At 39.7% G+C, this 15,759-nt stretch overlaps 1 protein-coding gene across 1 annotated transcript; it reads left to right on the plus strand.

Moving 5' to 3' along the window:
• Nucleotides 1-106: 106 nt before the first annotated feature.
• On the plus strand, nucleotides 107-13,660 carry si:dkey-110g7.8 (GTPase IMAP family member 8). The gene is made up of 6 exons (XM_041777988.1): nucleotides 107-388; nucleotides 1,070-1,628; nucleotides 5,612-5,709; nucleotides 5,845-5,976; nucleotides 6,539-7,129; nucleotides 9,500-13,660. The coding sequence occupies exons 1-6, from the start codon at nucleotides 358-360 to the stop codon at nucleotides 9,571-9,573; spliced, it is 1,485 nt and encodes a 494-aa protein (XP_041633922.1). The 5' UTR covers nucleotides 107-357; the 3' UTR covers nucleotides 9,574-13,660.
• The last annotated feature ends 2,099 nt before the right edge of the window (nucleotides 13,661-15,759 follow it).

Genomic DNA, 15,759 nt, shown 5'->3' on the forward strand with positions numbered 1-15,759 from the left:
CTTGAAGACGTCGAGGAGAAGCAGGAGGACGCAGAAGAGCCACAGTGGGGTTAGTGGGGTGTGGAGGATAATAGATTAAATATAAAAGAAGGGGGGAGAAGTTGAATGTCTGGGGAGGTATGAGGAGAGAAAGTGAGGCAGGGGGTCGACACGGGGAACAGAAGACAGAGCGAGTTACACTGCAGTAGAATGAGAGTGAAAGAGAGAGGCAGGGAGCATTCGAGCCGCCAGCCTTTCGCACGCCACCCAGGACCCGTTGCTTTCTGAAGGAGGCAAGAACAGGAATCCACCGTGGAGGCGAGAAGGAGAAGGAGGAGGGGGGGTGAGGAGGAGGAAGCCAGAGGTTCTACACACAAGATGGCTGCTGTGTCCTCTGCCTCTGACACTGGTAAGTGCTTTTTTTCATCCTTTACTGCACACCTCACATCAGGTTCATCCATCTAGTGTCAAGTCTGTTGTCCAATGTCCGAATCCAATATTCACATTACTGAGAAACTGTTGCTTAAGTCCACTTCCTATGTTTAGCAGCTCACATGGAGAGTAAGCAGTATAGCAGTGATAAATCACTAAAACTTCCTTCTCCTCCCTCTGTGTTCTAACATCTCATCACCAGAGCAGAGCAGGCACCGTTCTACTTTCGTCTACTGAATATTTATGCTCCTCAGCAGTGTCATTTATGAAAACATTTACCCTCATTGTGTAACTTTCGCTGAGAGTAAATCATATTCTGTCCACATGCCCTTCTCCCTGGAGAGAGTCCAGGTTCCTCCTATCTGACCTGTTTTTTTCCGAAGCTTAAGGACAGAGGAAAACAAAGGGGAGATGTGTTTGGAGGACGAGGGAAGAATGAAAGGGAAAGCATAAGGTAGCAGAGAGCTCTGATAAGAAGGAAACATGAGGAGTGATGGAAGAGGAGTGCATCAGAAGAGGAGGTTGAAAGATGCTCTAAAGCACTTTAGTGATGAGACAGTTCTTAAGAGACATGAGATGAAAGCAGAGAAAAGTTACAAGCAGTTTCCTTCAGGGAGTCCTGGGAAACTCAAAGGCTAATCTTTCATTGTTTCATCAGGGGACTCCAGGGGCCGACACCCTCCCGAGCGCAGACTTCTGCTCCTGGGAGGCCCCCAGTCTGGAAAGACCTCCACCGCCAACACCATCCTTGGGGACGAGGTCTTCGACGCTGGGACAGAGACCACTCACAGCAACGTGGGGCAGACCGAAATCTACGGACGGCGGGTCACTGTGGTCGACACCCCGCCATGGGCCATCCCCAGTGACACGGACAACAACGCAGAAGCTGACAACAACAACGACAACGCCGGCGCAGAGTCAGACACTCCGCCACAGCCCCCGCCAAGCCTTGACAGCGAGGGTCCATGCATGGGAGCCATCCTCTGCCCTCCTGGACCCCACGCCATCCTACTGGTGGTGTCGGTTACCCAGCCCTTCACCGACGTACACAGGAGGGCTGCAGAGGACCAGCTGGGGGCCCTGGGTGGAGGGACCTGGAGGTACTCCATGGTTGTTTTTACAGGGGTGGACAAGCTGCCTAAAGGGGTCTTCATTGAGGAGCACATCGCGAACACGGGAGAGTCCCTACAGTGGCTGGTGGAGAGATGTGGAAGCAGGTATAATGTCTCTTTTCTTCTTTATTTTTGGTTTTGAAAAAGCTTTAAACAAAGAAACATGTTTGATTCAGGTCTTGGTCCAGCTGAAACAACCATAAATAATTACACAATGCAGCAACACTTCAATCCAGTTTGTTCTTTTTTCCTCTGAAGTCAAGATGAGTGTGGTTGGTTCTATTTTTTAACACTGTTGAAAGGCTGCCGCAAAGTCAAGTTGTTACTGTGAAACTTTATTATGTATTAGTAACTAATGAGAGAGAGGTAAATGGAAAAACTTTTTCAAGTAACAACAGATGCAACACCATTAGAGAGCAGTTTTTTGTCAGTAGTCAATCACGCCTGAGCTACAAATATGATTACAAGAAGAAAACTGATCAATCATAAATTGAGAAATCAATAGATTGAGGTAATCTGGAGGTCCTTGGGGCCAAATTTCATCTAAAACAACATATGTGGGGTACTGGTTTAGCCCAGTTTGCAGAGCAGATAGAATTTGCTTTTGTTTTTCTGTCTCTTCAGCTTTCCTATATAGTAAGAGAAAGAAAACATGTTGAAGAAATTAATTTCTTTTAAATAACAGCTAAAGATGCATTCGGCCACTTAAGAGCCAACCTCTGAGACTGACAGTGCTTCACAAGAATACTGGTTGATCACTATTTATAAAGACTATACTGAAAATCTGGAGAGACATTGGGTTAAGACAACATAATACTAGCTTTGGGCTATAACCTCTTGTCTCCATTTTGATTTTTGTTTTCCTAAATTAGAGCTATTGATCACCTTTTACAAATGTCAGTGGGATTTACAATTGTTATACCAATAAAATGCAACAAATATGCGTACTATAGCCATTTATTGCAAATTGTTTGAAAACAAATGTAATTTTCTTTCCCTGAAAAATTGCAATTTTGATAAATGAGGTTATGTCCTGAGGGTAGTGATATGAGATAATCTCATAGCCACTGGTAGAAAATGTGTAACATGGGCCGAAAATTCACTCCTAGCTACTCCTAGCCAACTCTTTGCTAAAATTTGTGCTATTAAAAGTTTACGTTAGCTATCACTAATCAGGGTACTCACTAACACTGATGTTTACATAGGTTAGAATATATATAATAGTATGAAGCTATTTTTATAAAACTAGCATTCAACCCCATTCCTCGCAAAAGTTATATTTTTGGGTTGGATAGGTCGGGAAAATTCCTAGCTAACACTTAACTTATACTTATGATAGCTAAAACTAATGTTAGCATTTCCTATCTAACACTGATGTTCACGAACTTTAACAATGAAATAACCCTTAAGCTATTGTTAGAAAATACATTACACTAGAAATCAACTAACCTGACATGCCAGATAGACTGTTTCATAAATCCACTGCATAAATATAATTACATTAATCTGGGAAACTACGATACAAGTCATGTGGGAAGGGTGGGACTTGTAAGAAAATTCTTGCAAGGTGACTAGAAAGCTGTGTCTGTCAAGACAAAATGAGGAAGTAGGCAGTTCTGGCAGGTAACCTGAGCTCAACAGACAGACAATGCCGTATTAAAGAACAGTGAGGGTAGTTGGTGGATAAAATTCATTACGTGGCAGGTCGGAAGATGTGCAAAAACATATTTTCTGCCAAGAGAGGCTTCAGTGTGGATATTTGCTCTTGCTTTCATGAAGAAATGTGGCCAAGTTCTAATAAAAAATGTGAATGTACTGTAGCTACAGCTGAGCCGGTTCACACAACACAACTGAACACCACTGTAATTATCACAATATCATGCCAAAGCAGGTTGGGAGAAGGATGAAACATCTTCTCTGTCAGTTCGTTGCTTTTTATATAATAAAGAAATGTTGCTAGGTTCTGATAAGACTGTTGCAGTACTATGGCTATATCCGAGCAAAACATCATACTTGTGGCAGCTACTGGTAATAGCTTCCAGTACAACTAAACCCCACCTGGGCTACCGTTTTGTTGTCCTAAAATAACACAGATTGGTCCTGGCACAGTCATTTTAGATTGGAGCTTTGCAAGATGGAGTTGCCTGATGACAGACATGGAATCTGGCCTATCCGTCTGATTTGCAAGGTTAGCAATCAGTCACCTTCACGCTAAAATTACATTGTTGTGGGGTTAAAGGAAAGGAAGCAAGCAAAATTTCTAGCAACATCAAGCCAACTCTTAAACTCATATAACAATAATTCCTAGCTAGCATTGATGTAAGCTATCTTTAACATACTAACCCCTTTGTTACTGTTAGAAATACGTAGCACCAGCATTCAACCACTTACTTGCTTCAATAACATTTCTTTGCACTGGCAGATTGAATGGGAAGGTAAATTCCTAGCTAACTCTTGGCCAATGCTTATCTAATCTAAAACTCATGATAGCTAACACCTGCACTGAAAACTCTATTAGCTATTACTAATTTTGAATTTGCACTGATGTTAGTGAACTCTAAATATGTAGTAACCCCTTAACTGTTAGCAGAAATACATAACTGCTTCCTGGCTAAAATTAATTTTTTAGAGTCACAGGATTGGAAATCCTTGCTAACACCTTGATAATGCTTTGAGTTTTGAATAATGTCAGCTAAAACTCATGTTAGCAACATTTACATTCCCTACAACTCATGTTATCTAGCTTCTAGCTATGACTGAAGATAGCTCTAATTCCTCACTAATGATACTAATCGCTGATGCCCAAGTTGTGTTCAGAATCACATACTTTTGTAGTAAAAAACTTGATATTTTGAGTGCACAAGTGTGCAGAATGTGTTCACACTAAGAAGAATGCAAAAATGCAGCGTAGCCTATGACTGGCGAACTAAAAAATGTCCAACAAATGAGTGAACTCTAATGATAGCTTAAAATTTGTTGGATTCAAACATTTGATGTCTATGCTGCCGGAGTTTTCAATTTATGTGGTGTTTGTAGTTGTTTCAATATTAAAACCTTAAATGTAAATGTATAGTTTTTGTGGGATTCAGGTATTGTCTGCACGCCCCGTGTTTGGAGGCTCCTGTCCTTGAAGCGGACTGCAATACCTATTAAAAAGTGTTTATTGTAGCCTACTTTACATTTTCTTTTTTCATCGTTTTTTAGTTGTCGATCAACTTAGACGTCATGGAAACATAACAGTTTTTTGAAGTTCATCGTGTTCCTGTGACTCAGACACTTAAAAACACTGCAGTTTCACAGGAAAACCACATCGCTGCTAACCACGCCTGAGTTATCAAAGGGAAATTTTACTAAAGAAAAAAACTGTTTGATGGGTAACTGTGCAAACAATGTCCAAATCATAGTTAGGTCTACCAGAGGACTAAATGTGAAATGAAATCTACCATTGCTGAAGAGGGAGTTTTGTTAGATATGATAAATTGCCTCAAGAAAAGTAATTTTATAAGTATATAGTTGAGACTGAAGACCTATGCTTGAACAGCATAATAAAGTAGATGTGTGGTATTATTATTAATTTTTTCAGCGCACATCTCAATTCCTTTTGGTCCTCCATGTTTCACTATTATCATCTCATATGCTGGTCAATTTAGGAGCTTGGGATTATAATGATATATTAGCTTTCTTTCTTGTATACAACATATAACACTGAAGTTAGTATTACAGCCTTATCAAAACATTTCAGCTTCCCACCTTGACCATGCTGTCAGAGGGAATCGGCCGCCATGTTGGTGAATTATGAATTAAGCTCCCAAATGTCTACATTTTCCATAGTATCACACATTCTGTTAGAATTAGCATGTCTTAAGCCTAAGCTGCTCCTGATGACATAACCGTGACAACTTCAGGGTTACTCAATTTAATGTTGTTAAGCTCGCTCCCTTCAGAGGCATAGGAGACATTATATAACTGTTTTCACAGCCTGTCTCTGCATGATGAGTAACATTAAGAGGTCTCTTTGTCTAACTAAAGGTTAAATAAATGAAATTGATGTTGTGCTCTTTTGAAAATTTGTTTTTTTCCACTTGCAGGTACCATGCCTTTGACAACACTCGGAAAGAGACGGAAGACAACACACAGGTGCCTGAACTGATGGAAAAAGTGGAGGAGTTGATCACTGACAACCAAGGTTTGTTTTCACATAACCCACTACGTTATGTAAAGCATCACATCTGCAGTTTTAATATCATGATGCTTGAATTTTTAATGAATATACAGACTGTGTTTTGGCTTGATTGAAAATGAATAATTCATCGTCATGCAGGATGGTACTTCGAGGTGAATGAGCTGATTTTGCTCGAAGAGGAGCAGGCCAGGAGAGCTCTGGAGGAGGAGAGGATGAGGATGGAGGAGCACACTCGACAGAGGGAGCAGATGATCGGAGGACCTCCCAGAGGTATGAGGGAGCAGCTGTGTGCGCATTTGTGTTAGTGCGAATATGTCAGTAATGCATTAATGCTGTTTTTGGGGAAATTCCACAACTGGTGTTCCAGGAAATAGCTTACTCATCATCAATCAATAATGCTGATTTTCCCTTTCTTTGCTTTAAATCCCTGCAGTTTTCCATTTACCACATTTACACAATGGCTGTTTCCTCTGACATCATGCTGAGGGCAAAATGCTCAAATGTTATGTCATACTGCTTCTGTTTCAGGGTGCAAGCTGAATGAATTTATTCAACCATATCCTGAAAAGAAGCATGCCAAACAAAGGAGATTCAAACAAAAAATAGTCATATTTCAGTTTAAACAATATGTTACAATTGATTTTTTGACGGTTGCTTTTAATTCGAAGAGTTGGGAACAATCAGTCCTTAGATTCCATACATTTATTTGACTTAAAACATAATGAAGAGCTAAAGGAAACCAGCACTGAGCTTCCAACATGCTGCTAAATGAAAAATGTAATTCTCTTTCTCTTATCTATTTTCTTTTCTCTTTGTCTTTCTGTATTTTAAGAGTTGAGATTGCTCTTGTTGGGATGGAAGGGTGTTGGAAAAAGCTCAGTGGGGAACTCCATCCTGGGTCGTCGGTACTTTGAGTCAGGTCAGGAGACGGAGCTGTGCCTTCGAAGGCAGGCGCTCGTATCAGGTCGTCGGGTCACCATCGTCGACACCCCCGGCTGGGATTGGTTCTCAGTGAGACGAACACCGAAGCGTATCCGCCAGGAGTCCCAGCGCGGAGCCGCCCTTCTGCGCCCTGGACCCCACACCCTGCTGCTCGTCCTCCCCGTCGTCTCGTCCCTCACTGCCAGGAAGAGGAGGACGCTCCTGGCTCACATAGAGACTCTGTTTGGTGACAGCGCGTGCCTCCACACCATGGTGCTCTTCAGCTGTGGTGATTGGCTGGGTCGCACGCCAATCGAGGAGCACATTCTTAGAGGCGGACGGGAGCTACAAAGACTTCTCGAATATTGTGGGAACTATTACCACGTCCTGGACAGTAAGACTCCTGGCAAGGACAGAAGCGTGTCAGTCCTCCTGGACAAGATAGAGGAGATGATCAGAGAGAACGGAGACAAGGCTTTCCTCCCCATTCAGACTGAGTGGTGTAAGTCACAGTTTTTGTCCTTATCATATTTCCTTCTGAGCTGCAATGTCAGTGGCCCTGGCTGAATTAAATTTTTTCATTTGTGTGATAGCCATGATTACATTAACATAGTTCTTATACATGAAGCAGATGTGTTGCATCAAAAGAATAAGCAAAGCAAACAAACTCAGAATTACAGTACTGTGCAGACATTTTTGGCATGTTTTGGCCAAAAATTGAGGCTGAAATAAGGCGTACAATGGCGAGTAAGCTGCCTGAGGGAACCATCGAGTGGGAAGGAGGATTGACACAACCCTGGTCGTGCTCTGGATGTCTTTGCATATTACCAGGGGTATGGAAAAATAACCTGCTGAAAAAATAACGAAGTCCACACCTTTAGGGAAGAAGGGGTGGATGTGGGGAGTAAGCACAGGCTAGGGTACCGTTCAGGCATGTAATGGAGTTGCCATGAGCCCCTGGTAGTGCTGTAGATGTCCCAAGAAAACCACTAGTAGTCTCTTGGCATTTTACTAGTGGTGAAAAGACTCGTACGTAAAAATGCCGTTGAGCTTGACCTTGGTTGCTGAGTGACAGTGCATACACAATGTTTTTGTGTTTTAAATACATGGGCCAGGCGCAGCCATCGAACGATGAATCTGGCAACGTGTAGTTCCTAGAGTACCTCCTCTTTTTGCATTCTTTGTATGCGATGTTAAAAAGTGATGTTGGTTCAGCACCTCGATCAAAGGATTGCGTTCATTGCACTCATCATGGCGGCCATGTCCACAGCAATGATCAATCAATCAAATTTATTTATAAAGCACATTTAAAAACAGCAACAGCTGACCAAAGTGCTGTACAAGACATGAAGTCACAGAATAGTCAAGATGCACACACATAAAACTAAAAACAGTGAGGATAATTATTACAATGACGAAACAATTAAAACAAATATATGAATTATATTAAAATAATATTAAATATTAAGACCAGGTCACTGGGCTTCGGACACAAAAGCCAAACTGTAGAGATACGTTTTGAGACAGGACTTAAAACAGTCAACAAAGGAGGCAGACTTGATTGAGGATTGGAGGCTGTTCTATAGTTGAGAGGCTTTTACTGCAAAAGCGCAGTCACCTCTAAGTTTATGATTGGAATGAGGGACAGCCAGAAGTTCAATGTCTGTGGATCTGAGGGGCCTGGAAGTAGTAGAAACCTTAAAATCAATCCTGTACTGTATGGGAAGCCAGTGAAGAGACTGGGGTGATATGATCCTTTTTATGATGACATCTTCACCAACCTCTGACATTTCTTGTAAATGGATTTTAAATATTATTTTCTTTGAAATGCACACTCGACACTGGTGATAAGTCGGCCAGTACTGATAATTTACTTTATGAGCTATTATCTGTCGATATTGATGTTATGCATATAATATCATGCATCCCTAGAAGTTATAGCTTTTGCTCATTTTAGCTCTTGTCCCTTTTGCTGTGCAATTTGAACAAACAGCGTTCAGTATCACAAAAACATTAACCTTGTTTAATTTATGAATCCTATGACTTGTAGTACTACCAGCTAAAATTAATTCATTTTGTGGAGTTTTTGGGATTAACAATGTTCATTCATAGAAGTGTTTCAGGCAAAAAAATAATAAATAGTATGGTGCCATCTGCTTTAAAAGCCAGGTGCATCTCCAGTAAAGTGTACTGCTTTTTAGTGCTGATTATTGCTTTTTTATAGAGCAAGCTTGGGTAGAAAATAAGCTCATTAACTTTCTTCTTACACTCGTCACCTGTGTTTGAGGACTACACAGGTGACTGTGTGAGAAGATGATGATGCAAAGGTTAAATCTGTACGTGCTGCAGCGACCTGCTTAACTTCAAAAGCAGTAAAAATATGTAAGGAGACGAGGGGAAAGCTTACCATGTCCCAGTCCTCTGACATTCCATCAACATTTGACTGTTAATCAGAATTGTGCCAGCATTTCAATGAGGTGTGGAAGTGTGTGGAAGTTTGGCCCTACATATGAAGCATGCAGAATGAAAGATGCATAAAATGCATTGCAGACTCTAAAAGTAGGAAAGTATCTTGCTAGTAACTTACATCAGGTTTTCATTGACCATGGAGGCCAATGGAGTAGTCACTTCCTGCTCTCACCAGTGCCACTGACCACACCTCACAGTGAGACTGACAGGCCTCTGGTGCACCCCAGTGAATTAGGTAGTCAAATAAAATGAGCGCAGCATTAAACTTAAATCTATCATCATGCAACTACACCAAAGCTGCCTTGTTATCTGCTTTGTGCTGAGTGTTAAATAGGCCTCTGAAGTTTACTAATCTAATCCTATACTCTCCTTCTTTCTAATATGACTTTGTTGAATTTGACAGTGAGTGAGGAGAGCTCCTACTCTTCTGACAACACCGAGCCTGAGGACGACTGCCGAGGATGCCAGCTACAGTGACAAGGCCACGCCAAAAGAAAAGCAGTTCAGCTTTTCATCTTTGCTTTGAGTCTTCAAAAGGCCAAAATATCACCTCACATTACTTAAATCCAATCAAGATTTCCTGCTCTGGCTCTGACATTTCTAAGGAAAACAAAAGCTTGGACCAGAAGTCTCTTTTCCGAGAAGGTTACGACATAAGCGACTGATTACTGAGAAAGCTGGACGTGGACCAGAAAAGCATGTGGGAGACAAAATATTCAAAACATGTAGGTCGAATCCAAAAGGAAGGGATACATTGTTCATCTTCAGAAGCCAGAGCTCGATCCCTGTTCATGAGCATGTACATGGACATCAACTGCTGCTAAACAGACCCTGTTTCATCACTGCAAAGGAAGAATACTTCTCTCTACATTCAGACTGCACTGCTGCAAGTTGGAATCATCATATCAAAAAGCAAAAAGGATATGCCTGAGCAGACGGTATCATCATGAGCTTCAGGACTCATGTCTGCAGAAGTTTGTCATTGAAAGACTGAAAGAAATGTCTATATATTACTTTATTAATAAATTTTGACTAGATTTAAAAATATAGTTATATTATCTACATAAAGTGCCATTTCTGTCATTCAGTTTGAATTAGTTTGAACTAAAGAAATTGGTTTGATTAATAGAGACCAATTAAATATAAAATAATAACATGGAAAATGTAAGAAATGAAGATATTGTGTTCTAGAAGTTTTGCACATTGATGTGAAAAAGTGGGTAGAGATTTTAGTCTTAATCGTGCACCTTTGGAACTGAAACACACAATGTTGTTCTGATATTTCATGAGTGATGGTAAAATGTTTTCATTAACATTTGGTTGGTTTCTGCTCAGGGAGTCAGGGTTGAAGTTTTTCCTCCAGGGGAAAATATGGAACATTTACAGAAACACTGATTAATGCTGTTGGTAAACTGCAGACATTAGTCACATATAAATCAGTTTTTTTTTTGTTTTTGTTTTTGTTTTGGGTTTTTTTTTTTGGCGTGTATTTCTTATTTGGAAAGTGGAAGTAAAGGGGAATTAGTGTTTGCACTTTGGTTATATCCATTGGTTCCCTTGTGCTAAGAAGATAAATGCAATCCATCCAAAGCAGCAGGCACTCAGCATTTCCTCGTAGCCCTCCTCTGCTGTAGCATCATGCACATGAGTAGCTCTAAAAACAGTCAGGCTGAACCGAAACTGTGTGCAGTCTCAGATCCCTGCGGAGCAGCTTGGGCTAGCTGTTACTGTTCATGCATCCAGTGCATTTATCGACAAGGTAGATTCAGCAACGTGCCTCAGCATCAAAAGCGTGTGAGTGGGAGTACAGCCCTGCAGAAGGGCAGTATCCTATAGGCTACATCAGGCTTTCGCATGCTATTAAAACAACATAACCTCATGAAACATTGGAGCTCACATAGGGCTTTTCCTACCTTTTCTACATCATGGAGACTCCTCTTTCTCACATTGATAGTGATGTTTTGAAAATCTAAATATATATTCAACTCTCAGAGGCATGTTAAGACACCGCATGCAGATAAACGAGTGCCTAAAGAGTTGAAGGCAACCTCACTACTTATTCCTCTAACTCTTGCTTGAGCAGGTCTTTTGGGAATTTCTGGTACACCATCGCATCCTTCTACCTTCATTGACCATGTTCACATGATGGCCATTTTACTCTGACATCAGGATCAGGCTGAGAAGTTTAAATGCTATTCACTGCAAGTTACAAGTGATATAAATGTATGGTATCTGAATTATCATTAAGAGAAGAAATCCTAAAAATCTGTTGGGTATAGAGTCATATATATGATTGAAAAATCATACTTGATCTGCTGTTAGTATGATTAGACAGCTACAGTTAGCACTCAGACACTCTTTTTGAGAACATCATTAGCAATGAAGTGTCTGAAAACTGATATTTACAACTATAAACTAACATTTTGTGATGTTCATTTTGATGGTAGAGGATAATAACTGAAATTATGTCATTTTAAGTAGCTACTGACATCTTTGATAACTCAGCTAGCATTTTACAGCATAAGCTATCATGACAATATTAGCATTTTAAAGGAACTGGCGTGACATTTTAAGTTCCACTTAACACCATGAAAGGAATACATTCCTAGCTAATGTTATTTTAGTCATACAAAGTGTTTTCCTGCGAGCATTCAGTTGTTTCAAAGCTAACATCACCAAAGCAGTGAAATGCTAATATTAGAAAGCATTCAATAGTTCACAAACATAGCGTTATCCAGCTAGCATTCAACAGGTTAAGCTAACAGGATAATATTAACATTTGGAAGGAAGTGGCTGAAAGTTATAAACATTTTCTGAAGTTATACGTCACAATAATAAAGGTATATATATTATCAGCTAACATAACTTTTGTTTTATAACGTGCTATCCAGCTATGATTCAGCAGTTGAAAAGCAAAAATCACAGAAAAGCAGTGAGATGCTAGCATTTGCTTATCAACCAATACCTCACAAACAAAGCGCTATAAAGCAAGCATTTAACATCTTAGCTTAAGCTGACATGGTAACTTTAGTATTATTTTGATTTAAAAAAAAAAAAGATTAAGTTTCACTTCACAACAGGAAAGGGATATATACTTTCAGCTTAAGTTATTTTACTTGTACAAAGTGTTATCCAGATAGCCTTCAGCTGTTTTCAAGCTAACATAAAGCAGTTAAATGATAGCATTAACTATCATCAGATGTTGTACAACCATTGTCCGATAATGTAGTTGACTTCTTAGATCAGTGTTGTAAAGCTAGCATTCAACATCTTACTCTAACATGATAATATCTGCTTTAGAAAGGAAGTTGCTGAAAGTTATTAACATCCATCAGTTTTCAAGTTAATATACCTAAGAAGCAATCTATGCTAGCAATAGCAGTAATCCAATAGTTCACATATAATTGTGTTTTATAATTTACTTATCAAATAACAGTGTTACTTGGCTAGCATTTAACATCTCATGTTATAATTGATTAAGTTTCACTGTACAACAGAAAAAACATAATTTTAGCTGTACAAAGTGTTATCCAGCTAGCATTCAACAGCTTAAGCTAACATGATAATGTTAGAAATTAGAAAACCTGGCAGAACATTTTAAGCTCTACATTACACAATAAAAGTTTTTCAGCCTCTGAAATTTTAGTTTTACAGCCAGTTAGCATTCATCTGTTACCAAGCTATCATTGCTAAAAAAGCATTTAAATGCTAGCTTTTGCTATCATGGCATTGATCAGTTAGCATTCAACAGCTTTAGTTAACATGATAATATTAACTTCATTGCAATACAAATTTGTCAAGTTTAGTTTCACAACATGAAAGGAACATACATTCTCAGCTAACATAATTTTAGTTGTGCAAAGTGCTGTCCAGCTAGCATTCAGCCATTTCCAAGCTAATAGCTAAAAAGGAGTTAGATGTTAAACCGCTATCTTTGATGATCGTCTGAAAAAAGTTGAAATTATTAAGACTTAATGATACCCTTCATTTATGTCACTTACAACAGTAAACATTAAACCAATTTTGAGCTTTACATCCTGAGTGTGATATCTAAGAAAACGGCGGCTGTGTGAATATGGGAAATACAACTGCAAAAAATAAAAGACAACATGGGAAAAGAGAATTTACACTCTGACAGGTACAAATACAAGCATATAAAATATGTGACCGTTACCACTGCCATGCTGTAAAATGTTATTTTCTACAATAGCCTATAAAGAAACCCACCCATGCTTACCTTATGCTTTACTGACTGTGTTCATCTAGTGACGTAGGCTACTGCAGCACTTAGTGTGACAAGCATGACTTTACAAATTTGATATGAAGATATTTCAAACATTCATTTGAAGTCTTAAAGTACCTCTTCACCTGTGAATATATTGTATAAGCCGTGTATATTTACAGTGTAAAAATATGTCACATTGTACGCTTAGAGCAAAGCATTTTTGCACTGTGTAACTTCTACCACTTTACCGTAGCCAAAGTGACGTCACTTCCTGTGTGTTTCCTCCAGAACCGTGATTGCACCATCAGTTATTTGCTCATCCTCAGACAAAATAAAAGAGATGGATATATTGTTGTGTATTTTTGGTCTTCATCTTTATTCTGTACTTTTAGTACACTTTAGAAAAATAGCAGTGGTGGATTTAGTAACTGAAAAATTTTGTCACTAGGTGGCACTGAAGAAAGATTTGCTAGCCATGAGGAAAATTGCATCTTTTAGAGAAAAGCCTGCATATTTAGATATATAGATCTTATTGGATCAACATTACAGTCTTTTAAATGTATGCTGTACAAAGAAACACTACATTTCCATAGGGTGCCACTCTTGGGTTGTGATGCTGAAAGACACTACTGGTAATCTCATGAAATATTCATGTATCAATATGCAGGGTTCCTTTTAAAGGAGAGTGTGTGGGAGATGGTATCCCGTCGTAAACTGCATAAGGAAATAAAGGAATAGTTAAAGGGGTCCAAGGTGTTTGTGTAGGTGGCAGAACTATTTCTAAACCGACTCTAAATAGGGAAAAATTGCAGCCTTTGATAAATATGTTGTTCAGAAAGCAATTATTATCACGACATTTACAGCAGCAGTAGCCACACATTTCCAGCCAAGTTTTTGTTTCTCCTATTGTAAGTAGCTCTGCACCAACTTGAGTTTGGAGTTCTTCCAGTTATAGATCGTCTCTAAGCTATCTGGATGGAAGCCTGGACCAATTACAGTGTGCACACCTCGGGCCGGTTGTTGTCTGATGAATACACACATTTTAGTTGGTAATATTATTCAAGCTGTGCATAGGTCAGCACTAGTCAGCACTCTCTTTTATCTCTCTGCCACATGCTCACTGATTCTCCCACAAGCTATTACAGACGTACAGATTTACAACTTTTGAAATAATGTGTTTAGTCACAAGGAGATGGGAAACTATCAACCATTTCTTTTTTTTACAATCTTTTTTTTTTCCTGAAATGACTTTATCAACTTCGCCTGACTGTCAGTTGATTTCATTCCCATGTCCCTGCAGCAGTCAGGAGGACTCCATTATCCTCCTCCCTGTTTGCTAATACAAAGAGGCTCCACTCAGAGTTATATCCACAAGCTCATGGTAATATGCTATCAGACTCTGAATTCATGTGGATGCGGATAATTATTCAGCCCCTTTAAAGTGACAGATCTAATTCAACAGAGGTCCAGCCATTTGGTGCTAGAAGTCTCACAATTAGTGAAATGGAGATCATCTGAGGGCAGTGAATGTATCTAAAGCGATTGTAGTATAAAGACGCCTGTGTATACAAATCCAGTCACTGGTTAGTCAGTTTCCCTGGCTACCATTACACCAGGAAGACAAAAGAACACTCCAAGGAACTTAGAGAAAAAGTTATTGTAAAGTATAAGTCAGGGGATGGATAAAAAAAAATACAAGGCACTGAACAACCTCTGGAAGAAATGGAAAGAATATGGCACATGTGTAAGTCTACCTAGATCAGGCTGTCCTCACAAGCTAAATGAACGTGCAAGAAGGAGACTAGTGAGAGAAGCCACCAAAACACCTATGACTACTCTGAAGGAGTTACAAGCTTCAGCAGCTGAGATCGGAGAGACTCTGCATACAACTGTTGCCTGAGTTTTATACCAGTCAAAGCTTTATGGGAGAGTGGCAAAGAGAAAGCAACTGTTGAAGAAAACTCATTAAATGGTGACTAGACTTTGCCAAAAGGCATGTAGGAGACGCCATGGTCAAGTGGAAAAAAGTTGTTTGGTCTGAGACCAAAATGTTTCTTTTTGGTCATGAGACAAGACGCTATGTTTGGCAGACAATAAACATAGCACATCACCACAAACATACCATCCCCTCTCTGAAGCATGGTAGTGGCAGCATCATGCTGTGGGGATGCTTCTTGACAGCTGGCTCTGGATAGGCTTGTAAAGGAAGAGGGTATAATGAATGATATAGAAATTCACAGGAAAATTGCTTTAAAAATCCTGGAGGACAATCATATTCTGGACTTGGAAAGGGCTGTCCACACCAGATACCCACACAAGCTGACTGAGCTTGGGCAGTTTTGCAAAAAAGAATCGAGCAAAATTGTAGTGTCCAGATGTGCAAGCCTGACTGCGAGACAAAGGTGACTCTGCTAAATACTGACTTGAAAGGGGTGAAT

Source organism: Cheilinus undulatus, linkage group 21 (genome assembly GCF_018320785.1).
Source record: "Cheilinus undulatus linkage group 21, ASM1832078v1, whole genome shotgun sequence".
NCBI lineage: Eukaryota > Metazoa > Chordata > Actinopteri > Labriformes > Labridae > Cheilinus > Cheilinus undulatus.

Coding starts and splice junctions, on each gene's coding strand:
- si:dkey-110g7.8 (XM_041777988.1), top strand. CDS start 358: ATGGCTGCTGTGTCCTCTGCCTCTGACACTG. Junction 389..1,069: donor GTCCTCTGCCTCTGACACTG/GTAAGTGCTTTT, acceptor TTGTTTCATCAG/GGGACTCCAGGGGCCGACAC. Junction 5,710..5,844: donor GTTGATCACTGACAACCAAG/GTTTGTTTTCAC, acceptor ATCGTCATGCAG/GATGGTACTTCGAGGTGAAT.